Source organism: Bos javanicus, chromosome 25 (assembly GCF_032452875.1).
Source record: "Bos javanicus breed banteng chromosome 25, ARS-OSU_banteng_1.0, whole genome shotgun sequence".
Taxonomy (NCBI): domain Eukaryota; kingdom Metazoa; phylum Chordata; class Mammalia; order Artiodactyla; family Bovidae; genus Bos; species Bos javanicus.
In genome coordinates this window covers 10121155-10147603 of record NC_083892.1, presented here as the reverse complement: position 1 = coordinate 10147603, position 26449 = coordinate 10121155, and the positions used below count along the sequence as shown (strand labels likewise).

At 46.0% G+C, this 26449-nt stretch overlaps 1 protein-coding gene across 1 annotated transcript in view; it reads left to right on the top strand.

Annotated features, from left to right (window-relative positions):
• Positions 1-26449, top strand: part of LOC133237990 (uncharacterized) — a 171290-nt gene that overhangs the window by 60139 nt on the left and 84702 nt on the right. The window contains exons 28-36 of the mRNA XM_061400517.1: positions 9049-9229; positions 14557-14768; positions 16608-16796; positions 17221-17360; positions 18462-18624; positions 18732-18818; positions 23069-23206; positions 23302-23421; positions 24793-24885. Of these exons, the coding sequence (XP_061256501.1) occupies positions 9049-9229; positions 14557-14768; positions 16608-16796; positions 17221-17360; positions 18462-18624; positions 18732-18818; positions 23069-23206; positions 23302-23421; positions 24793-24885 (1323 nt within the window). The remainder of the gene's footprint in view (positions 1-9048; positions 9230-14556; positions 14769-16607; positions 16797-17220; positions 17361-18461; positions 18625-18731; positions 18819-23068; positions 23207-23301; positions 23422-24792; positions 24886-26449) is intronic.

Sequence of the window (26449 nt, the reverse complement as noted above, 5' to 3'; positions counted from 1 at the left end):
CCAATATATGGAATTTAGAAAGATGGTAACAATAACCTGGTGTACGAGACAGCAAAAGAGACACTGATGTATAGAACAGTCTTATGGACTCTGTGGGAGAGGGAGAGGGTGGGAAGATTTGGGAGAATGACATTGAAACATGTAAAATATCATGTAAGAAACGAGTTGCCAGTGCAGGTTCGATGCACGATACTGGATGCTTGGGGCTAGTGCACTGGGACGACCCAGAGGGATGGTATGGGGAGGGAGGAGGGAGGAGGGTTCAGGATGGGGAACACATGTATACCGGTGGCGGATTCATTTTGACATTTGGCAAAAATAATACAATTATGTAAAGTTTAAAAAAAAAAGAAAAAAAAAAAGAAAACTCAGGCCCAGAGATCTTCCCTTTGGCATCTCCGGCCCCCGTGTCCCTGGGGAAGTTAAACATTTGCTGGTGTGCCTTGCGGCAGTTTGCAAGGGGGCTTGGGAAATGCAGATTTCCAGCTGTAAAAATGCATTTTGGAAAAGGTTCACTTGCAGGGTTTCCTGGAAGGTGCACTCTTTTTGGAAAATCAGAAGTAGCTTGAGAGCCTAGCCTCTGAACATGCTCTTACAAGGCACATGTTATCTTTCTGAGTTTCTTTTTCAGTTGTTTTTTTAAAATGTTTCAGTTCAGTTCAGTCGCTCAGTCATGTCCGACTCTTCACCACCCCATGAATCGCAGCACGCCAGGCCTCCTCCTGTGGTCAAATATACATTACATGAAGGCTTCCCTGGTGGCTCAGATGGTGAAGAATCTGCCTGCAGCGCAGGAGACCCTGTTTCGATATCTGGCTAGGAAGATCCCCTGGAGAAGGAAATGGCAACCCACTCCAGTATTCTTGCCTGGAGAATTCCATGGACAGAGGAGCCTGGTGAACTACAGTCCATGGGGTTGCAAAGAGTCGGACATGACTGACAGACTAACACACACACACACGACATGAAATTGACCACGTTCACCATTTTTAGGTGTACAGTTCAGCGGTGTTAAGCTCATTCATATTGTTGTGTGGCTGTTACCATGGTCCATCTTTTTCATCTTGTAGAACTGAAACTCCGGACCCATTAAATAGTATCTTTCCATCCCCCTCCCCCAGCCCCTGGCAACCACCATTCTATTTCCTGTCTCTCTGAATTTTAGGACTCTAGGTACCTCATGTAAGTGGGATCCTATAGTATGTGCCTTTTCGTGACTGGCCTGTTTCACTAAGCATAACGTCCTCAAGGTTTATAAGTCTGAATGAAATTCCATTGTATGGACGGACCCCATTTTGCTGATCCATTCATTCCATCAGTGGACACTTGGCTTCAAATACCTGTTCGAGTCCCTGCTTTCCAGGCTTTGGGGGTATATACCCTGAAGTAGAATTGCTGGATCATGCAATAATCCTACTTTTAACATTTTGAGAAACTGTCATACTGATTCCCATAGCAGTCGTACCATTTTACCACCCCACCATCCGTGTACAAGGATTCCAGGTCCTCCACATCCTTACCAACACTTCTTTCTGGGCTTTGTTTTTTTTAAAATAGTAGTCATCTTAATGGGTGTGAGGGTCTCATAGATTAGATTTGCATTTCCCTAGTGATTGATGATGTTGAGCATCTTTTCATTCTCTTATTAGCTGTTTAATTATCACCTTTAGAGAAATGTCTTTTCAAATCCTTTAGTCCTTTTGAATCAGGTCGTTTTTGTTTATTTTCTTGTTGTTGCTGTAGTTCTTAATGTATCCTGGATACTAAACCCTTATCAGATGTATGGTTTACAAATATTTTCTCCCATTCCATGGGTTGCCTTTTCACTCCATGAATAGCAATCTTTGTTGCACAAAAGGGTTTAATTTTTACATAGTTCAGCATGTTTATTTTCACTTTTGTTGCCTGTGTTTTGGGTGTCGTGTTCAATAAATCAATTGCCAAATCCAGTCTCATGAAGCTTTTCAATCACGTGTTTTCTTCTAAGAGTTTTATAGTTAGGTCTTTGATCCATTTTGAGCTAAACCTATGTATGGCGTAAGATAAGGGTCCAACTTCTTTCTTTTGCATCGAATACCCAGTTTTTCCAGCACCATTTGTTGAAAAACGTGTCCTTTCCCCCAACCGTAAATGTGTGAGCTTATTTCTGGGCAATCTATTGTATTCCATTGGGTTGTATGTCTGTCTTTTAGGTCGCAAAATACTGTTTTGATTACTGTAGCTTCATGAGACCTCCCATTATGTTCTTCTTTTTCAAAATTGTTTTGGCTATTTGGAGTTCCCTTGAGATTCAATATGGATTTTAAGATGGACTTTTCTATTTCTACCAAAAAAAAAAAATACCATTGAGATTTTGATAAGGCTTGCATTAAGTCTATAGATTGTTAGACTTAGATTGTTAGCCTATAGATTGTTGGATCTTAGCAATATGAAGTCTTCCAGTCTACACACACAGGATGCCTTTCCATTTATTTGTCTTTTCTAATTTCTAATTTCAGCAGTTTTATAGCTTTCAGTGCCTTCCTGCTTAACTTCATTCCTAAATATTAAGCTGATTTTAAATGATACCAGTACTCCATGAATAAATTCTTGTTAAAAAATACAACATTTAAAATAGGGCTCAAATTCCCTTTCACAGTTACCATCTCAGTTCCTGGTCCCCTCCTCAGCTGCCTGGAGAAAGCCATAATTATGGTCTGCATCACTGGAAAGGAGACCTTTTTCTATATATTTGCTCTGTGGCCCTGTTACGCACGCTTAGTTTTGTTTGGGACGTCATGCTGTGCTTCCTTTAGCAGTGGATCTTAGAGAACGTCCCTTGTTGTCTTATAGAAGTCCACTCCATCTTTTTCAAATACCTGCATCATGTTGCATATGCTTCTGTCCTGCATTTTATTAGGCCGTTTCCCTCTTGGTGGTTTCTAAGAATGCATTCCTGAACATCTTTGGGCTTGCCTCCCTGGGCACATGTGTCGGGGGTCCCTGGGGCAGATGTCACAATGTAGAATTTCTGGAAATTTGGGCCTTTTTCATTTGCTGGCTTTATGTCAATTTGCCCTCCAAAATGTCTAGGCCCATCACCTACCTCCCAGCCATGCCCAACAGGAGCAATTTGCATTTCTCCCCAGTACTTTTAGCTTGAAAAATACTGCTGACGTGGGTGGAAACGGTATCGTGTTGTTTGAATTTGCATTTCCTGATGACTTAAGGCTGGGAGACACTGTTTTGTATATTTATTCTACCATTGCATTACCCTTTCTGTGAACTGATTTTTCGTATTGTTTGACATTTGGAAAAAATTAGTATACTTGGCTTTTGGTTGGTAGGAGTTCTATATATAATTGCAGTTTATACATCATATTAATGTTCTAAATTGGAAAAGTTTCTTATTTCTGGAAAACATCTGGCCGCCAGGGTTTTAGTGAAGTGATTAAGAGATTTGTGGCAGCATTTCTGCAAGCCTTCCAAAGTGTGGCAGATGCCATGTGAGGTTCTGGGGAGACAAGAAGCAATAAAGTAATCTTTATCTTTAAGAAGCTGACAGTGAGTAGAAGAGGGAAAGGCAGAGTGGTCAGTGATGAGTCATAAAGTATCACCAGACCATGTGTCAGGATCTTTGTATTATCTCATTTAATCCTTGTGCGGCAAGTATTATCTGTTCTCACTTTATAGAAGAGAAATGGTGTAACAGACTTGTATGAGGTCTCTCAGCTACTTTATGGCAGAACTGGGATTCAAAGTCCAGTCTGCCTCAGGCTATTCACCTCTTGACTGGACTGGATTGTGCCAGAACTAACTTACTATAAAATAATTGACTAAATGATCAGTCAAGAGAAAACACTTCCCAGTTCATTCTATGCAACCAGTATTATTCTGATGCCCAAACGAGACAAAAACATCATAAGAAAAACTAGAGACCATTATCTCTTATAAATACAGATGCAAAATCCTCAAGAAAACACTACCAAAACTCCACTGAGCAATCTATAAAAAGAATTACACAATATGACCAAGTAAGATTTATCCTGGGAATGCAAGATTGGTTTAACATTTGAATATCCATCAATGTAATATATCATGTTAATAGAATGAAGGACAAAAGCCACATGATCATTTCAAAAGATGCAGAAAAGTATCTGGCACAACACCCCAGCAGTCTAGCAGTGGAAGGGCACTTCCTCAACCTGATAAAGGCCGTTTGTGACAAACCCACAGCTAACATCATACTTAATGTTGAGAGGCTAAATGCTTTCCCCCTAAGATCAGGGAAAAGATACGATGTCTGCTTTTCACCAATTCTTTTTCACATTATACTGGAGGTTCTAGCTAGGACATTTAGGCCAAAAAGAAAGAAAAAAGGAGTAAAGAAAAGGCATTTAGATTGGAAAATAAGTAAAATTATTTCTATTTACAGATGACATGATCTTGTACATATGTTATAGTCAGTCGCTCAGTAATGCCTGACTCTGCAACCCTGTGGACTGTAGCCCACCAGGCTCCTCTGTCCCTGGAATTTTCCAGGCAAGAATACTACAGTGGGTTGCCATTTCCTTCTCCAGGGGATCTTCCCTACCCAGGGATCGAACCCATGTCTCTTGTGTCTCCTGCATTGGCAGGTGGATTCTTTATCACTAGCGCCACCTGGGAAGCCCAATCTTGTATATATTAATAGAAGACCCTAATGAACTCACCTTCCTCAGTGATCAATGCAAGGAAATAGAGGAAAACAATAGAATGGGAAAGACTAGAGATTTCTTCAAGAAAATTAGAGATACCAAGGGAACATTTCATGCAAAGATGGGCTCAGTAAAGAACAGAAATGGTATGGACCTAATAGAAGCAGAAGATATTAAGAAGAGGTGGCAAGAATACACAGAAGAACTGTACAAAAAGATCTTCACGACCCAGATAATCACGATGGTGTGATCACTCACCTAGAGCCAGACATCCTGGAATGTGAAGTCAAGTGGTCCTTAGGAAGAATTACTACGAACAAAGCTAGTGGAGGTGATAGAATTCCAGTTGAGCTATTTCAAATCCTGAAAGATGATGCTGTGAAAGTGCTGCACTCAATATGCCAGAAAACTTGGAAAACTCAGCAGTGGCCACAAGACTGGAAAATGTCAGTTTTCATTCCAATCCCAAAGAAAGGCAATGCCAAAGACCATTCAAACTACCGCACAATTGCACTCATCTCACACATTAGTAAAGTAATGCTCAAAATTCTCCAAGCCAGGCTTCAACAGTACATGAACCGTGAACTTCCAGATGTTCAAGCTGGATTTAGAAAAGGCAGAGGAACCAGAGATCAAATTTCCAACTCCACTGGAGCGTAGAAAAAGCAAGAGAGTTCCAGAAAAACATCTATTTCTGCTTTATTGACTACGCCAAAGCCTTTGACTGTGTGGATCACAACAAACTGTGGAAAATTCTTAAAGAGATGGAAATACCAGACCACCTGACCTGCCTCCTGAGAAATCTGTATGCAGGTCAGGAAGCAACAGTTAGGACTGAAACAACAGACTGGTTCCAAATTGGGAAAGGAGTACATCAAGGCTGCATATTGTCACCCTGCTTACTTAACTTATATGCAGAGTACATGATGCAAAACACTGGGCTGGAAGAAGCACAAGCTGGAATCGATTGCCGGGAGAAATATCAATAACCTCAGATATGCAGATGACACCACCCTTATGGCAGAAAGTGAAGCGGAACTAAAGAGCCTCTTGATGAAAGTGGAAGAGGAGAGTGAAAAAGTTGGCTTAAAACTCAAAATCCAGAAAACTAAGATCATGGCATCCAGTCCCCTCACTTCATGGCAAATAGAAGGGAAACAATGGCAACGGTGTCAGACTTTATTTTGGGGGGCTCCAAAATCACTGCAGATGGTGATTGCAGCCATGAAATTAAAAGATGCTTGCTCCTTGGAAAGAAAGCTATGATCAACCTAGATAGCATATTAAAAAGCAGAGACATTACTTTGCCAACAAAGGTCCGTCTAGTCAAAGCTGTGGTTTTTCCAGTAGTCATGTATGGATGTGAGAGTTGGACTGTGAAGAAAGCTGAGCGCCAAAGAATTGATGCTTTTGAACTGTGGTGTTGAAGAAGACTCTTGAGAGTCCCTTGGACTGCAAGGAGATCAAGCCAGTTCATCCTAAAGGAGATCAGTCCTGAATATTCATTGGAAGGACTGATGCTGAAGCTGAAACTCCAATAGTTTGGCCACCTGATGCAAAGAACTGACTCACTAGAAAAGACCCCGATGCTGGGAAAGATTGAAGGCAGGAGGAGAAGGGGATAACAGAGGATGGGATGGTTGGATGGCATCACTGACTCGATGGACATGAGTTTGAGTAAGCTCTGGGAGTTGGTGATGGACAGGGAAGCCTGGTGTGCTGCAGTCCATCGGGTTGCACAGAGTCGGACACAACTGAGCAAATGAACTGAATGAACTCACCAAAAAAAAAAAAGTCTATTAGAGCTCATAAATGAGTTCCTCAAAGTTGCAGGATACAGAATTAATATACAAAAATTAATTGTATTTCTCTACACTAGCAATGAAAAACCTGAGGAAGAAATTAAAATAATTTCATTTACACTAGCATAAAAAGAATAATACTTAGGGATAAATTTAACAAAAGAATATAAAATGAATACTCTCAAAAACTACAAAGCATTGTTGAAAGGAACTAAAGAAAGGGGGAGGCGGGTGGGAGGGGGGTTCAGCATGGGGAACACATGGACGCCCATGGCTCATGGCTGATTCATGCGAATGTATGGCAAGAACCACCACAATATTGTAAAGTAATTAGCCTCCAATTAAATAAATTAAAAGAAACTAAAGAAAACCAAAATAAATGGGAGGGTATCTCATGTACTTGAATTGGAATATTTAATGTGAAGTTTACAAGACTTCCTAAATTGATCTGCAGATTCAACAATCTCTCTCTCTCCCTATCAAAATCTGCACTATCTTTTTGATAGCTGATCCTAAAATTCATATGGAATTTCAAGGGACCCAGGGTAAGTAAGACAGTTTGAAAAAGAACAAACTTGGAGGATTCACTCTTCCCCATTTCCAAACTCACTACAAAGTTACAGTAATTAAGAGTATTATGGTAGTGGCATAAGTCTATACATACAGACCAGCAGAATAGAACCCGGAATTAAAAAATAAGCCCTTACAAGAAAAAAAAATAAAATAAAAAATAAGCCCTTGTACTTAACACTTGGTTGATCTTTGACAAGGGTGCCAAGGTAATTGTAGAGGGGAAACAACAATCTTTTCAACAAGTGGTGTGGGACAACTGAATAGTCATGTTTAAGAATATGAAGTTGCACACTTACTTCATATCATATATAAAAACTAACTCAAATAGGTTATAGACCTAAATACAAGAGATACGAAACTCTTAGGAAAAAAACATAAGAGGAAATCTTTATTAATTTCTGAGATACGACACCAACAGTATAATGACAAAAATACACTGGATTTCATCAAGCTAAAAACCTGGCACTTTCTTGAAGGTCCAGTGGTTAAGAATCCACCTTTCAATGCAGGGGATGGGGGCTCAATCCCTGATCAGGGAAATAAGATCCCATTAGCCACAGGGCAGCTAAGCCCACGTGCCACAACTAGAGGGGCCCACAGGCTATAATGAAGACCCAGTGCAGTCAAAAATAAGTAAATAAAAATTTTAAAAACAACAGAAAACCCCAAATTTGTCTTCAAAGACACCGTCACGAAAGTGAAGTAACAACCCACGGGATGGAAGAAAACATCTGCAAATCGTATATCTGATAGAGGAATTGTATCCAGAATAGATAAAGAACACTTACAACTCAACATGAAAACGATAAAGGATTTGAATAGATATTTCTCCAAAGAAGTACACAAGTGGCCAATAGATACGTGAAAAGTTGCTTAAGCTAATTAGTCATTAGAGAAATTAAAATCAAAACCGCAGTGAGATGCTACCACCAGCATGCGACTCTCGATTGCTCAGTTGTGTCTGACTCTTTTTAGCCCCATGGAGTGTAATTCCTCTGTCCATGGAATTTTCCGGGCAAGAATACTGGAGTGGGGTGCAGTTTCCTACTCCAGGGGGTCTTCTCGACCCAGGCATTGAACCCACGTCTCTCGAGTCTTCTGCATTGGCAGCTGCATTTTACCACTAGCATCACCTGGGAAGCCAGCCCACCACTAGACTAGCTGCAATGAAAAAAGAAAGAAACTAACAAGTGTTCGTGAGTATGCAGGGAAATTAGGACTCATATTGGTGGCATCATAAAATGGTGTGATTGTTTAGAAAAAAAGAGTTTTATGTTTCTTTAAAATATTAAACACAGAGTGACTGTATGACCCAACAATTCTACCCCTAGGTACTCAGGAGAATTGAAAACTTATGTCCACACAAAACTTGTACTTGAACACTTATACCAGCTTTATTCATAATAACCCCAAAGTAGAAACAACCCAAATGTTCATCAATGAATAAATTGACAAATATATTTATCTATACAATAGAATATCATTCAGTAATAAGAATGAAGTTCTGGGGTGGGATGGATTTGGAGGTGGGAAAAAGGTTCAAGGGAGAGGAGACATATGTGTATCTATGGCTGATTCATGTTGATGTATGACAAACCAGCACAACATTGTAATTATCCTCCAATTAAAATAAGTAGAATTTAAAAAGAAAAAAATGAAATTCTGACACATGCTACAACATGGATGAACCTTGAAAGCATCATGCCGTGTTAAAGAAGCCTGACACCAAAGGCCACATACTATATGACTCTATTTGTAAGAAATGTCCAGAAGAGGTAAATTAATAGAAACAGAAGGTAGGTTTCTGGAGTGTATGGGAAGGAGGCAATGGGGAGTGACTGCTAAGGGGTGCAGGGTTTCTTTTGGGGGTAGGCTGGGGCAGCTCCTGGTAGCCAGGGAGCTCAGGCTGCAGTGGAGAACCAGTGGAATGTTCTAGGTTGGAACCATCCTCGTAGTTAGCACCAGATCTGATTAGCGTCGTGGGTGTGGGTCTCCAGTTTGTGTTGCAGGTGCTGGAGAGGCAGGTGGATTACCGAATGCAGCTGCACCACCTGAGCGTCCGCCATCCCCACGTGGAGACCAGCACACACCTGAAGGGGCAGTACAACGGGCAGCTGCCCTTCGTGGCGGGCGTGCAGTGGAAGGACACGTCCCGGGCCACCCTGTGGAAGTGGGAAGGTGAGTGGCCTCTACGGGGTGTCCTTGGCTAGCGGTCTTCACTCAAGTCATGCCCACCGTCTGCAACAGCCTTCCCTTTGTCTGCCTGGCCATCTCCAGACTCAGGGCTTTAATGTGTTGTAGGAAACACACAAACACATCCCGATTTCTTACCCTTACTAACAGCTCTACATTACAGGGCCTTGCCTACTTCTCCGACCTTATCTCACCCTACTTTCCCCATTGCCCATCACCCTGCAACCCTACTGGCCTCTTTCTGTTCTCCAGACATACCTCAGGGCCTTTGCACTTGCTATTTCTTCTCCTTGGAACACTGTCTCCCCTTTAAAAAGATGGATGTACCATAGTTTATCTTTGAATTAATTTTTTTTATTGAAGAAATACATAGTTTGAAAAGTGAATTAGACTATGACATGGAAATTGTTGAAGGTGGGTGAATGTTACATGGGAATCTCATCATAGTATCTGTATTCATGTATAGTTGAAAATTTTTTTAAAGTTTTAAAAGTTAAAGTTATAGCAAACACAGTAATTTTCTGCTTCATGTCTTCCTATCCCAAATTTTTCTTGAAATGGCAATCACTGTAAATTCTTTTTACTATTTCTTATCAGACCTTCCATCTTTTAATCACACTTACTTCTTGCTTTTTCTCTCTTAGGCATTTTTATTCTCCATGTATTTCTTATTATAGAGGATGAGAATTTAACTTGCACCATCCCTTTTAAAATATGTATTTCCTTCTCTTCCCCCCATACAGTTACAGTTTGTTAGTATTCAGTGTTGATATAATTGTGTCCCTCACAGCTGAGACACCTGGTATACTAGAATTCTAACTTTTTGTTTTTTTTCTAGAGCTATAGTAGCCTTTCCCCCCTGTTTGATTAATTTTCTATTTTCCTCCTATGATTATTCCTAGAATTTTTAGCAACAGTGTAAAACTCTTTTCCAGAGGGTCACACACTTCAGATTACTTGTCAGCTTCAATCGGTTCTCATAGTTTTCTTGTCGACACTTCCTGGAGCCACTGCTGCTCCAGGGTAGACCAGCTGTGTCCTGGGGCATCCCCCCACCATCATTCAGGGAGTGCCTTCCACTTCTCTGGGCCACAGTCCCTGCTTCTTGCACTCATGTGCTTTCTTGCTTGACTCTTTTGTTCCAATGGAGCACATCCTCCAGTAACTTCTTGAGAGAGGATACATGGAAAGTGTATTTGTTAGCTAGGGCTGTGTTAACCAATTACCACAAGCTGGGTGGCTTAAAACAATTTATTCTCTTACAGTCTCCAAGACTAGAATTCTGAAGGTGAGACATCAGTAGGGCCATGTTCTCTCTGTGACCCTGGGTAGAATCCTTCCTGCCTCTTCCTAGCTTCTGGTGGTGGCTATTAATGCTTGACGTTCCTTGGTTGGTACATTGAGTTACATTAGAGTTACATTGCTCTAATCTCTGCCTGCAGGAGACACAAGTTCGATCTGTGGGTTGGGAAGATCCCCTGGAGAAGGAAATGGCAACCCACTGCAGTATTCTTGGCTGAAAAACCCCATGGACAGAGAGCCTGGTGGGCTACAGTCCATGGGGTCACAAAGAATTGGACATGACTTAGCGACTAAACAACAGCAACAGTCTCTGCCTCTGTTGTTACATGTTCTGTGCGTGTGTGTGTGCAAACTTCTCTCTTCATATAAAGATACCAGTCATGTCAGACTTCGGGCCTCCCCTACTCTGTTAAGTGTCTGTGAACCCTCAGTGTGTCCAGCTCTTTGTGACCCTATGGACTGTAGCCCACCAGGCTCCTCTGTCCATGGGATTTTTCAGGCAAAGATTCTGCAGTGGGGTGCCATTTCCTCCTTCAGGGGATCTTTCATCACTGAGCCACCTGGGACTCTGGTATGATCTCATCTTAACTAATTTTATCTGCAATGACCCCATTCCCAAATAAGGTCACATTTTGAGGTACCCGGGGTTAGGGCTACATATCTATTCGAGAGACACAATTCAACCTGTAACAGGATGTAAACATTTTGAAACCCTGAATGTTTAAACTGTCTTCATTTGATTTGGCTGAATAGAGAACTCTGGGTTGGAAATGATTTCCCTTTGAGATTATGAAGACATCGTTCCACTGTCTATGTGAATCAGTTGACAGGTCTGGTGCTATTTCTGATCCATCATCCTTTGTCTGTGACCCTTTTGTCTGGAAGCTTTTAGGAGCTTCTCTTTACTCCTGAAAGTGAAAGTCGCTCAGTCATGTCTGACTCTTTGCCACCCCGTGGACTATATAGTCCATGGAATTCTCCAGGTCAGAATACTGGAGCGGGTAGCCTTTCCCTTCTCCAGTGGATCTTCCTGACCCAGGAATAGAACTGGGGTCTCCTGCATTGCAGGCAGATTCTTTACCAACTGAGCGATGAGGGAAGCCCTTATTCCTCATATCTTCACATCTTACAATGATGAGCCTTGGTTTGGATCCATCTTCATTCACTGTGCTAAGGACTTGGCATATAACCCTGCAATGTGGAGACCCACCATTTGGGCCTAGGTAGTTTTCTTATACAGTTTCTTTGGTAATTTCTTTCTGTGTTCTGGAATTCCTGTTGGTCAGATAGATGTTGGTCCTCATAAACTAAACCTCTGATTTTCTCTTTTCTCTCCTTTGTTCCGTCTCTTTGTCCTTTTGTTCTGTTCTGAGGGCTGATTTCCCCAGCTTCATCCACCAGCCCTCCTGCTGACCTTTTTCGTTTTGTTTAGCTTGTATTCCCAAGAGCACTTTTGTGTTCCTGCAAGTTCTTCATGAATGCATTACCTTCTCTTCTCTATGAATGTAAGTTACAGAAGTGGGGGGCTTTGATCTGTTCCCCCTGAGTTTCTTTTTTCTTTATGTTTCTGAAGTTCCTTTTAGTAGCTTTCCCCACATGCCAGGTAAGAGTAGGGTATGTGCTTTTGTTTAAGATTCAGTAACTTGGAACTTGTTTGGAAGGAGGTTCTATGGGAGGGGGAGGGTGTGTGTGCTCTTTAAAAAAAAAAAATTACTTTGTTGAAGTATAGTTGAGTTACAATGTTCTATTAATCTCTGCTGTACAGCAAAGTGATCCTGTTTTATTTATTTATGCACACACACACACACACACTTTTTCTATTCTTTTCCATTATGGCTTATCATAGGATATTGAATATTATTCCCTGTGCTATACAATAGGATCTTGTTGTTTATCCATTCCATATATAATAGTTTCCATCTGTTAATCCCAAACTCCCAATCCATCCCTCCCCTTGTTAACTATAAGTCTATTCTCTATGTCTATGAGTCTTTTTCATAGATCAGGTCATTTGTGTCATATTTTAGATTCCATGTCTAAGTAATATTACATGGTATTTATCTTTCTCACTTGCTTCATTTAGGATGATAATCTCTAGTTGCATTCACGTAGCTGCAAATAGAATTATGTCATTCTTTTTCATGGCTGAGTAGTATTTCATTTGTATATATGTATGTAAATCAACGTGAGTTTGAGTAAACTCCGGGAGTTGGTGATGGACAGGGAGGCCTGGTGTGCTGCAATTCATGGGGTCACAAAGAGTCGGACACGACTGAGCAACTGAACTGATGTATGTATGAGTGGGGGTGCTCTTGTTGACTGATGGACTTCCCTGTTGGGTGGGCTCCTGGCTCTCCCTGAGGACCCTGGGCCCCGTATCTGTGGACCCTTGTTTTTCAGTCACTCTGTTCTTCTGTGGAGCAATCTCCCCATCTCCTGTGGAACTGGCACCTCAGGTCAGGGCACCTGACTACACTCTACTCAATATCTCCCTGTTCTCAACTTGGCAGCTCGCCCTCTACCCTTGCTCTGCTGGGCCCCCCTGAATCCTGGCCTCTCAGCCTCAGTTTCCCCACATAGTGAATCTCCTATCTCCACTAGGAGGTGGGGGAGTGCACCCTCTCTTTGACAGACTCCACTGCCTCTCATTCAGGGTTGAGCTCAAGGGTCCTGTTCATGGGAGTCTTCTCTGATCCTCCTGACCTTGGTCTAACTCCCTCTTTATTTTCCTTCCTAGCACTCAGCATTTTCCTCCTAGGTAGGTCTTCCCTGGTGGCTCAGATGGTAAACAATATGCCTGCAAGGCGAGAGACCTGGGTTCGACCCCTGGGTTGGGAAGATCCCCTGGAGGAGGGCATGGCAACCTACTCCAGTATTATTGCCTGGAGAATCCCCTCAGAAAGAGAAGTCTGGCAGGCTACAGTCCATGGGGTTGCAAAGAATCAGACAGGACTGAGCAACTAAGCACAGCATAGCACAGGTCTCATATGTTTATTCAGGATTTCTCCCCCACCACTGCCCCCAGACCGCGAGTTCCATCAAGGCAGCAACTATGCCTCCTGTTCACTGCCACGTTCCGAGAGTCTGGAGCAATATTTACTGAACTAGCCCTTGAGCGAGTGGGAGATTTATTACAAAGTATGAGAGGGGTCCAGTGACTGCTTTTAGTTCCCTGTGGAGGGGTAACGTGCTATGTAGAATGTCAGCTTTTTGATGATGGTGATGACTGATCTTTACTCTTCCGAGTGGATGCTTCCTCTGTCCCAAGACACAGTGATTGGTACTACTGTACGCATTTTACAGATGAGGGAAGCACAGGCTCAAAGAGGTCACATAGCTTGCAAGAGTAAAGGCCATGCTCTTGATCACCTCACTCCAGTGCCCCTCTCCAACTTTCCTAGCGTTTCTTCTAACATATCTTCCTGAAAACATTTCAGACATACAGAAACGTGCAAAGACTGCTGCAGGGAACACCTACATATTCTCAGTGTGGATTCTACTATTAACATTGTACTCCACCTCTCTTGTTACCTATCTGTCCACTTAGCCATCTGTCTTATTTGTTGGTAACAGGTCAAATTAAGTTGTAAACCACGGTCCATCTCACCCCTCGACATTTCAGTATGGTATCATTTACTAAGGTGAAATGCCAACATCTCCCGGGTACCAGTTGATGAGTTTTGACAGGTGCACCGATCTGTGAAACCTGAGCTCCTGTCAAAATTCAGAGCATTAGAGTCATTCTAGAAGGTTATTCTTGCCTGGAGAATCCCAGGGACAGAGGAGCCTGGTGGGCTGCCATCTGTGGGATCGCACAGAGTCGGACATGATTGAAGCGATGCAGCAGCAGCAGCAGCAGAAGGTTCCCTTATGTTCTATCCCCAGTCATTCCCAGTTATGAGATGTGCTCTGCAGTGACCGTGATGACTCTACAGGGGTCTCTTGCTGCCTGCCAGAAACCCCCTTCTTGCCCTGGAGATAACTACTTTCTTGTTCTCTGCCTGTCGCAGGAGCCTTGAACCTGAATAGTCCCTGGCTGATGGTCTCCATGGCTCACAGGCTCTACTGGCCTAACCGAGCCATCTTCCAGACTGTGTTGGAGCTGACGCTGGGCAAGGCCTGGACCCTCAAGAATTTGGTGATGAACATGGCCTGCAGGGGCCAGGGCCTCCAGAGGCAGGGCAAGATCCACGTCTACACCCCGGCTACCACTTACCTCCGGGTGCGCATGCTCAGCCACGCCCCCTGCCCACCCCCTTCACCAGCGGCCAGGGAGGCTGATGTCTTGTGGTTTAAATCTTGTGAGCAAAGGGTTAAAACTGAGGTTCGAGGGTTTTCCATACTGGGTCCCAGATGCGTGAGGTCTGGTTCACTCAGTATTGACACTCTTCAGAGTTAGTTGCCAACGGAATTTGGGAGAGTGGACCGCAAAATAAACCTCAATGTCTCATGTTCTTGCTTAGCAGCTGATACAGTAAAATATGAAAGTAGGTTGAGCTGGTACCTTGGAAACAAATAGATAGGAGGCTTTTGCCAAAACGCAGAATGAAAACTTTGAGGATGGAGGTCAGTTTTATACCGCCTGCCGAGTGAAGCAGCATAGCAGAGTTTGGAAGGAAAGCAACCAGAGAAGGATTTCCATGGTGTCACACGTGGGAACCTGGTACATCAAGCCTCTCCCTGTGTTGGACATAGGGGAGGGGTGGTCCAGGCCTCACTTGGGCTCAGGAGGAGGCAGCTCGGTGGACATGTCTGGGGACAGCATGCTCCCCTCAAGGCAGGGGCCAGGTGGCACCAGGGTGGACTCAGAAGGAGCAAGTGACTCCCAGCAAGGTTAGGGACCTTGAGAGGGCAGCTGTGTGACAGATAAAGCCAGGACAGGATGTAAGGAGGGGTCGGCAGGCCTGCTCCTGCAGGTGACCCAGCCCAGGGGCGTGATGGTGGCCTGGCCTGGGAGAAGACAGCAGAGGCAGGTGTTCAGATTGCAGAACTTACTTGAAGGTGTAGATGACTGACTTGCTTATGGATTGGTTTGGGGAAGTGAGGAAGAGACAAATGACCCCAGGATTTTGGCTCAAGCAGTTGTATAGCTATGGTTTTTCGAGTAGTCGTGTATGGATGTAAGAGTTGAACCATAAAGAAGGCTGAGTGCCGAGTTGATGCTTTCAAAGTGCAGTGCTGGAGAAGACTCTTTGAGAGTCTTTTGGACATCAAGGAGATCAAAGCAGTCCATCCTAAAGGAAATCAACCCTACATATTCATTGGAAGGACTGAAGCTGAAGCTCCAATCCTTTGGCCACCTGATTCGAAGAGCTGACTCATTGGAAAACACCCTGACGCTGGGAAGGAGGCGAAGGGGCACCAGAGGATGGGACGGTTGGACTCAATGGACATGAGTTTGAGCAAGCTCCAGGAGATAGTGTAGGACAGAGAAGCCTGGCGTGCTGCAGTCTGTGGGGTCACAAAGAGTCGGACACAACTGAGCTACTGAACAGCAACAAAGTTGTGTAGAAGCAGGTGCCATTTGCTGAAATGGGGCCCGTAGGTTCTGGGGGTGACCTGAGGTCAGTGATGCATGGGGTAAGGTCTTGGGTAGTTATAGTATTTGGCAGGAGGTTTGGTAATTCCCAAACTCCGTCTTGGCCCCATTACCTCTCCTTATGAGTCCCCTGAGGGAGCTGTATGAACAAGGGACAGAGGCCAGCAGGGCACAAGGCAGAGGCTTATTGTTCCTAGAGGGGCTTGGTGTTCCTAGAGGGGCTTGTGCCAAGGGCAGTGGGCTGGGTACACAGCTCAGCACAAGGCTAAAGAGTTCTACTTTCCCCAGCCCCAGTACAAGCCCAAAGAACACCTAGCTCCTCCCATGGCTCTGAAAACCATGACAGTGATGCAGGGAGAGAAGGCTACCCCTCTGTTCCCTTGTGTGCCCTTCAGGGATGGCATTGGAGGGGTTTTGAAGGATGAGTAGGAGTTCACCAAGTGGGACTGAGAGAAAGGGACTCCCAAGAGGAGGAAATAGGGTGTGCAAAGGCTTTGGTCAGCCTCTTCATCCTCATTGCAGGTTTCCACTGTGACAGCCTTGGCACAGAGCCTCTTTAGCAGCCGGAGTGAAATAGAATCAGCCTGGAGCGAAGCGGTGCAGAGCGAGATTCATGCTGAGAACAGCCAAGACCGTAAGATCCTGCGCTGCTGGTTGAAGGGCCCCCAGCGGGAGCTGAACCTAACGGCAGCCTACAGGCACACGGAGCAGGTAAGGGTCCAGGTGGCCTGTGCTGGAGACTTTGCCATCGAGAGACCCTGAATCCCGTATCTGGGATGGGGAAGGCTACTAGTTTGGCCTATAAGCCTCCCTGAGCCTCAGTTTCTTTATCTATAAAATGGACCCCAGCCATACTAGCACTGACTGCAGAGCAAAGGTCGGCCACCTGGTACTGTACATCCAAGTGCTTCATTCCTCTTGGGTCCCTGGTGAGGTCTTGCCATAGCGGCGTGCCTGTGTAACCTTGAGGTCTGATGGTGTGGAGGCTGCAGCCCATTTGATCAGCCCTTCTCGGTGGTCATTCCTGGGGTGATGAGTGGGCAGTGGGGGCTGCCCCTGGAGACCCCCAGGGCAGGATGTTTTGCAGCTTGGACCCTCTGGACATCCCTCCGCATCAGCCTGGTCCTCATTGCAGCCATGGAAGAGTCATGTATTGCTGACGGCTCTGGGGACGGGTGCCAGGGGCCATCCTGAGGGCCTGCAGCTGGAGGGCGTACTGGAGGAGCTGGTTCAAGACAGGAGCTTGTACCGGAAGCAGGGAACCTTCTCCCTTCGGTATGTGTGGCTCCTTCCCCCAGTCTGCTTCCCCCAAGGTGTGGTGCTTGCCTGGGTCTCCTGTTCTCCAGTGTGGAGGGTCACCAGGGAGTGGGGTGTGCCATGTGGCCTGGAGGGGCCCAGACAGAACCCAGAGCTCGGAGATGAGCCCTCTCCCTGAAAGCCCCCACGTCCCTCACCCCCTTTCATTAGTGTGCTGAGGTGGGCACAGAAAACAGTCTCATCACCCCAGGCTGAAAGCTGCTCTGGGGGAACCATTTCAGTTCCTGGAGGCACAGCTGGTTGAAAAGCCTGTTCTTTGTTGGGGGGTGAACAGCTCAGGGTTGGAGTCAGAAGACCCAGCCTGAAGTCCAGGCTGTGCGCTGACCAGCTGGGAGTCCTTAGCCATCTACTGTCAGAACAGCAGCAGTAACCCAAAACTAACAGCAACTGCATTTGCCAAGGTCTCATCCATTTTTTAATCTCATTTATATTTATTGAGCACCTACTGTATGCCAGGTTTTCCCTGGTGGCTCAGATGGTAAAGAATCTGCCTGCAGTACAGGAGATACAGGAGACCCGGGTTTCATCCCTGGGTCCGAAAGATCCCCTGGAGAAGGGAAATGGCAATCCGCTCCAGTATTCTTGCCTGGAGAATCCCATGGAGAGAGGTGTCTGGCAGGCCACAGTCCATAGGGTTGCAAAGAGTCAGACACGACTGAAGGGACTTCGCACGCATGCACATAGACAAAGTCTTTTTTAAAAAAACATTTATTTGGCTGCATCAGGTCTTAGCTGAGGCACACAGGATCTTTGTTGCAGTGCGCAGGCTTCTCTAGTCGCATTGCTTGGGCTTCTCTCTAGTTGTGGCACGCGGGCTCAGCAGTTGGAATGTGAGGGCTTAGTTGCTACGCAGCGTGTGGGATCTTAGTTTCCTGACCAGGGATCAAACCCACATCTCATGCTTTGGAAGGTGGATTCTTAACCACTGGACCACCAGGCTAGTACCCTGTAACAAAGTCTCAACTCTGCAAGACAGTGACAGGCCCCTGGGGCACGGATGTCCTCTGACCCTGCCAGCCGCTTTAATGCTTTCGGCCTGTTCCCCACTCTCCACGACAGGCACCCCTGGACTGTGCCCCTCCCGCAGCGCATCCTCCTGCAGGAGACCTTCACGGCCGACAGGCGGCACCAGCGTTACTCCTTGGAGACCAGGGTGGTCCTCGGTGCCCAGGAGGAGACCCTGCAGACCGTGGTCCTGGGCTACCAGGCCGGGCACCCCTATGTGAGTGGACTCCAGGGTTCAACTGGGAAGGTTCCATCTGCCTCTGACCCATCTGTGTGTGTGTGTGTGTACACACACGTGTGCATGTGTGTGGTTGTCCCTCCCAGGTCTGCGCGGGCCTGACCCACCCGTACGACGGCAGGGCCATCCCCAGGAGCTTGGACGGGTGCATGGTTTTGTGGAATCGGCACGTGGTAAGTGAGGGTCCCAGAGCTCTTTTCACCCCGGTGGTCCCCGGTTCAGGTTGCCATCTTCTCTCAACTGGATGAAACAAATGGAGAATTCCGGCCTGAGTTTTCTATTCCGCTGTCTGCCTAATTCAATCTACTTGAGAGCCTGAGGGAGTTTTTCAACACGCCAGCATAGTCATTGTCGCCCCCTTACTTAAAAACCCTCACCTCTTCTCTTGGGAGAAAGACCCCAGCCCAGACCCTGTGCTAGTCCGAGACCGTGATTGGGACGCGTCTGCCTTTTTATCCTGAGAGCCACAAGGCCTGGAGCACAGTCAGTGCTTAAATGAACAGCTGTTGGCGGGTGCTGTTGAAAGTCCATTCTAGGACTCCCCTGGCAGTCCAGTGGTTAAGACTGTGCTTCCAGTGCAACGGGCACAGGTTCAATTCCTGGTTGGGGAAGTTCCACATGTTGCGTGGTGCGACCACAATTTTAAAAAAAGAAAGAAAAATGCATTACATACCTAATTTAGAGCAGGGGTTGATCAAGTTTTTCTCTGAAGGACCAGATGGTAACTATTGTAGCCTTTGCAGGTCATACAGCCAGTGTTGCAACTACTCATCTCTGCCTTTGTAGCTTACAAACATTGTAGGAAACACACAAATGAATGGGCACAACTGTGTTCTGATAAAACGTTTGCTGTGGGCTGAATGTTTGTGTAACCACCCACTTCCCCAGATTCATATGTTGAAGCTCTAATGTGATGGCATTTGGAAGTGCGGGCTTTGGGTAATCAAGGTCATGAGGGTTGAGCCCTTATGATAAGATTGTTGTTCAGTTGCTCAGCGCTCAGTCATGTCCGACTCTTTACCATCCCATGGACTGCAGCCCGCCAAGTTTCCCTTCCTTCATTATCTCCCAGAGTTTGCTCAATCTCATGTCCATTGAGTTGGTGATGCCATCCAGCTGTCTCATCCTCTGTTGCCCCCTTCTCCTCTTGCTCTCAATCTTTCCCAGCATCAGGGTTTTTCCAATGAGTCAGCTCTTTGCATCAGGTGGCCAAAGTATTGGAGCTTCAGCATCAGTCCTTCCAATGAATATTCAGGTTTGATTTCTAAGATGGACTGGTTTATCTACTTGCAGTCCAAGAGACCCTCAAGAGTCTTCTCCAGCACCACAGTTCAAAAGCATCAATTCTTCTGTACTCAGCCTTCTTTATGGTCCGACTATCACATCCATACATGACTACTTGAAAAACCATACCTTTAACTCTACGGACATTTGTTGGCAAAGTGATGTCTCTGCTTTTTAATACACTGTCTAGGTTTGTCATACAGCTTTCTTCTAAGGAGCTAGTATCTTTTAATTTTATGGCTGTAGTCGCTGTGTGCAGTGATTTTGGAGCCCAAGAAAATAAAGTCTGTCACTGTTTCCGTTTTTTCCCATCTATTTGCCATGAAGTGATTAATCTTAATGATAAGATTAGTGTCCTTCCAAAAAGAGGATCAGAGCTGAGCTTTCTCTCCACCATCTGAAGACACAATGAGAAAATAGCCATCTGCAAACCAGCAAGAGGTTTCTCACCAGAACCCGTCCATGCTGGCACCTTGGTTTTGGACTTCCGGTCTCCAGAACGGTGAGATGTAAAATTTCTGGTGTTTGAGTCATGCAGTCTGTGGCATTTCTGTTATAGCAGCCGAAACAACTAGATTTGCAAAATCAGGCTGGCCAGTTTTGTTGTTTTTTTTCCCCCAGTCTGTAGTTTTAACCCCTGACTTAGAGGGTCTTGGCATTTGTCTTCTAGGAGTGAAACTCGTTTTTGCCTCTGTGCCCTTAGCAAGTCATCTTGTGTCTCTGGATCTCAGTTTCCTCTTCTGTGCAGTGGAGACAGCAACCCTCATCTCTTACGCAGTGTTATGAGGATCGAAATGGAGTACAGTGATCTTTCATGAGTACTTGTTGTGCAGTTGCTAAGTCATGGATGACTCTTTGTGACCCCATGGACGGCAGCATGCCAGGCTCCTCTGTCCTTCACTGTCTCCTGGAGTTTACTCAAACTCATGTCCATTGAGTCAGTGATGCCATCCAACCATTTCATCCTCTATCACCCCCTTCTCCTCTTGCCTTCAGTATTTCCCAGCATCAGCATCTTTTTTAGTGAGTCAGCTTTGTGCATCAGGTGGCCAAAGTATTGGAGTTTCAGCTGCAGCATCAGTCCTTCCAAGATTGTACTTGGGTACAATCTCGAGTACTTACAACATGACTATAGGCCCTCATCCAAGTCTCCTTCCTGACCCCTCTAGGAAAAGACGCTCCAAGAGATGATCCCATTCTCCAGCAAGCATGTATTGAGCACCTGCTGTGTGCCGGGCCCTGGAGAAGGAAGACAGTGGTGCTTTCTCCCTTGGGGATATCCACAGGTCTGGGGCTGGAGCTAGGCCAGCTGCTGTACGTGGAGAGAGACCTGTGTTTCTGGGGCCTTACTCCCCTGCCTGTCAAACTGGGCCGTGAGCAGCCCCCAGGTTTGGGAGTTGGAGGTCCTGAGGGGAAGCCATGGGCAAGATGACGGCCCAGAACACCTGCACAAATGTTTCCCGGTGGTGTGTCCTGTTTTCTAAACCGGAGATTGCAAAATGGCGAATGGGCCAAATCCAGTCTGCAGATGTGTTTTGTTTGGCCTGCTTAGCATTTAAATTAAAGAAAAGAAAGTGTCAACATTTAAATCAGAAGATTTGGAATAAAACCCAGATCTCTGCTTCTAATTATAAAAAATTGGAAGATCTGACCCACTGGGCCTGAAACCCCACCTGACACCAACAGGCTAGAACCAAGTAGGTGGGGATCCTTTAATTTAATTTAATTTGACTGTTTTTTTCTAAAACCCTGTGTACTCAGTCATGTCCAACTCTTTGTGACCCCACGGACTGTAGCCTGCCAGGCTCCTCTGTCCATGGGATTTTCCAGGCAAGAATACTGGAGTAGGGTGCCATTTCCTTCTCCAGGGTTTTAAAACCATATCTTTGTTTAATGACACACATTTTTCACTTCTCTGGGACCTTTGTTTCTTCCTCCTCCATCCTGGCTCTGAAATAAAGCAGTGTGTTCTTTGAGAGATGTTCACCAATGATAAAATTCTAGTGGCAAGACATTGTTTAACTTCTCAGGCAGCACAGGTGGGAAAAGATGGCAGCCTGCTGCTTGTACTTAGCGTGTGGCAGAAGCGAAATGGTTGTTGAGTGAATAAGTGATTAACTCTGTGTATGTATTTCCTGTTGCTGCTATAATAAATTGCCACAAACTTAGCGGCTTAACACAGCAAATTTATCTTACATTTCTTGAGATCTGAAATAAAAAATGGGTTTCACTTGGCTGAAATCAACATGTTTCCAGGATTGCATTCTTTCTAGAAGTTCCAGGGGAGAATCCTTTTTTTTTTTTTTTTTGCCTTTTCTAACTTCTAAAAACCACCCATGTGTCTTGATTTATGGTCCCTTTCTCTGTTTTCAAAGGTAGCAGAGTAGCATCTTCCTCTCTCTGACTGTGACTCTCTTGTCTCCCTCTTATATGAATCCTTGAGGCTTCCCGGGAAGTCCAATGGTTAAGACTCCATGTTTTCACTGCAGATGGTGCAGGTTCAATACCTGGTCAGGGAACTAAGAGCTCACGTGCTATTTGACCAAAAAAAAAAAAACCCCAACACAAACCAAAAAAGCCTTGTGATCAGCTCATTGGATAATCCAGGATAATCTGCCCATCTCAAGATCCTTAATTGTAAAATCTCTTTTGCCCTGTAAGGTAACAGATTCCCAGAGTTCAGGGTTCAGGACATGGACATTTTGGGGAAGGTGGGTATTTTTCTGCCTGCCAGAAATTAAACATTCTTCTACTTAGCATGGCATTGCCCTTGGGGTTTCAGGCTATAACTACAACTAGCGATTCTGCATTCATCTAGATATTTGTTGAGCACCTGCTATGCACCTGCGCCATGCTGAGTGTTACAGCTGCAGCAGTGCCTAGAACAATCACCCTTGTGAATGAGACACAGGCCCTCAAGCCTACCCTGCTCGCCCCACCTGTGGGTGCTGGAGTTTACCATACACATCAGAGACCCCCCTGTGCACCTGCCCCGCTTTCTTTCCTGTGACTGGCGCAGTGCAGACTGCTTTCACCCATCAATCTTGGGACCACTTTGATTGCTGGGTTCCGAGGATGGCCTCTGCAGGCATTCAGAGATGCTGAGTCCCCTCTCTCAGGGCCGTCGGTTCTCGTACAGGCTAAGAACAGAGGTGTTGAGGCCACTCTGAAAGTCAACCAGAAAGTCTTGCTGCATCTGAAGGCTCTGCACCATGACAGATCGCGGCATGGTGAAGTCTGGCATAACCTGGCCCTGGGCGTGGCTCACTCCTTCCAGGTACCCATCCCTGGGCTGGGCAAATGCTGGTTGGTGACCTCCAAGCAGAGCTCGACTGTTGGCGAGAGTGAAAGGTCCTGTCTGTTCTTTCCTAGCTGAGGTTCCCCCAAGCCCTGAATGTGGACGGGGACGTTGTCTTCAGACAGAGTCACGAGGGAGCATTTGACTGTGGTGTGGATGCACGAGCTACCATCAACCGCAACGTCACGTCCCAGGTCAGAAGACTGAGTTCTGCCTCCTAGCTGGGAGAGGAGGGGATTTAATGTTAGCATGCGGGTGTCCTGTATGGGAGGTGGCAGGGTGGCCCTGGCAAGCTGAGAGCACAGGCTTTATTTGGGCAGCGTGCATATGATGAATCAGGGTGCACCATTGTGACAAAAGTTTGCTTTACTGTGAAAGTTTATTCTGCAGTCATGTCACACTTCATTGTGGGTCTACTCCACACACTCACTCAGGGACCCAGGCTCCCACCACCCTGTGGCTCTGCCCCAGCTGGCTAGATGAGGAGAAAGAGGGTGAGAATTTTGCAGGAGGTTTTCATTGGTCAGGCGCATAAGTAATTCCACTGGTGGGAACTCATCACTTGACCCCCACCCAGCTGCAAGGGAGGCTGAGGAATGTAGTTGTAGCTGTATGTCCTAGAGAGAAAGGAAGTGCATTTTGGTGAGTATATAGCAGCCACTGTGGGTATATTCATTAATTCACCATACATAGATAGTGTCTCTGCTGCATGAGAGGCTCTGTGCGATGTACTGGGACTGCACAGATGACTGTTTCTGTTCCCATCTCCAAGGAGCTTTCAGGTTCAAATCCTAGCTGCACTGTTGACTTGCTTGGGTAAACTATTCAACCTCTCTGAGCATCAGTTTTTCCTCCTGTGAAGAAGGATAGTAATACCAGCCTGTGAGAGCAGGGGTGATGATTGAATAAGATGATGATTGTAAAGCCAGCTTCCCAGTGCCTGGTTCATGCTGCTGCCAAGTAGCTTAAGTCGTGTCCGACCCCGTGCGACCCCATAGACGGCAGCCCACATGGCTCCCCCGTCCCTGGGATTCTCCAGGCAAGAACACTGGAGTGGGTTGCCATGTCCTTCTCCAATGCATGAAAGTGAAAAGTGAAAGTGAAGTCGCTCAGTCATGTCCGACTCTTAGCGACCCCATGGACTGAAGCCTACCAGGCTTCTCCACCCATGGGATTTTCCAGGCAAGAGTACTGGAGTGGGGTGCCACTGCCTTCTCCTGGTTCATAGTCAGGGTCAAATAAATGGCAACTGTGAACACAGGAGGCATGAGCAGACACCGTGGCAGGGGGAGGATGTGGTCTGCAGTTCGAGAGCTGTCCTCTCAGCCCCGTGTGTGGGGCCTCACTTCTCAAGCTTCCAGGTAAGGCAGTCTCCATAAGATTTAGGCTGAGAACCATCCTGAAAGGATGGTGGCTTCAGGCGTCTGCTGTGGGGCCTGGGTTTGGGACACCTCTGGGATGACCTGTCCCTCCTCAGTGCCCAGCCAGCCGCCTTCTTGGGTTCTGCATCTCACTCTTTGCTCCCTCTGACCCCCTCACCCTTTTCTACTTCCCCCTCCCAACAGGTCTCGGTCCAGCTGAACGGATCTGACTCCCATTCAGTGGTTTCCTTCCAGCTCAGACATCCCCGTGGACCCATGTTTCCTCCAGACTTGCAGGTACAGATGGTAGTCCCTTCGGGATGACCTCAGTTACCTGCCAAGTATTGTCTTTGAGCAGCCAGCTTGCTGGGAGATGGGGCGGAAGGAAGGGAGGATGGAGGGGAGGGAGCAGGGGGAGGGCCACACCACGATGCTAAGCTTAGCCAGACAGCCCCTCCAGAATCAAGAACAGATGGGAAGGAGATTTCCAAATCCGTCATTTGGAAGTGATTGTCCAGGCAAGAAGGGTTTTCAGCTCCCTGGAGGGTGAAAGGATCACATTTCACCCTTGAAAATGGAGAGAGGCAGAATTGTCCTCAAAACCCTGCCCTGTGGTTGGGTCTGGAAGAAACTGTATGAGCCTTCAGAATGGCTTTTTAGATCCCAGAGTATTTTGCCCAGTGTGGGGTAGAAACACATAGGGTTTCATTCTCCAGGGAAAAGAAGAGGCAGGGAGAGGCGTGCAGGTGGGAGGGCTGTGCTTTGCTCCCCCAGGGCCAGCTCCATAGAAAGCCCCCCACCTTGGTTACTTTGAGAGTATGCCATGTACACAGGAATTAGGCTGCGGGCTGGGGACATGGAGGTGTAGGTGGGTAACCCCCACTGCGATGAGGACCAGAATTCGATAGCAATTTTTAAATGCCTGCTGTGGCCTCAGTCCTGTGCCTGTGGGTTTTGACAACTTGAGGGGAGGGCTCAGAACCCCAGAAGGGCTCTGAAGAATGGAAGCTGAACGGTCTCAGAGGCATGTTTTCGCGTGTGTTGGTATCTCTGAAATCAGGATGTGTCTTCAGACCCACACTGGTTCATTGTCTCATCAGCAGCCTTTTCACTTTCGAGGTGTATAAAATCATGACACCTGTCAGACTGGAAGATGTGCCATCGCCGAAGTCAGTTATAATGGGAGCTGACGGCCCTTGAATGTTTGCCGTGTGCCAGGCTCTGGTCTCAGCCCTTGACGTGGATCATCTCATGGATGCCTTGTGGTGCTGCTGATCGGCATTTTGCAGATGAGACTCTGAGGCACAGAGAGGCAATGAGCCCTGTGCAAGGTCATGGAGCACATAAGTGGAGGGTCTTGGATGGGCACCCAGGCAGGCTGGACATGGAGCCCAGTGTGGCCCCAGCACTCATGGTGAGGGAGGAGGAGTCCTGCTGGAACCTTGGGTGCTGGGTCACCTAATGGATTCAAGCTTTATTATTACTTTTTTAAAAATTAAGAGTATAGTTGATTTACAATGTTGTATTAGTTTCAGATGTACAGCGAAGTGATTTAGTTATACTAAATACTATATATTTAGTTATATGGGTTGGGAAGATCCCCTGGAGAAGGGAACAGCTACCCAGTCCAGTATTCTGGCCTGGAGAATTCCATGGACTGTATAGTCCATGGAGTCGCAAAGAGCTGGACACAAATGAGCGACTTTCACTTCATATATGTATATATATCTCCACTCTTTTTTAATGTTCTCTTCCCACATAGGCCATTAAGAGTATTGAGTATATTATTACTTTTTAAAACAGCAGGAGCCTTTGCTCACATTATCTCTGTGTTTGAATGAGGGCTGGGCCTGGGCGGCAG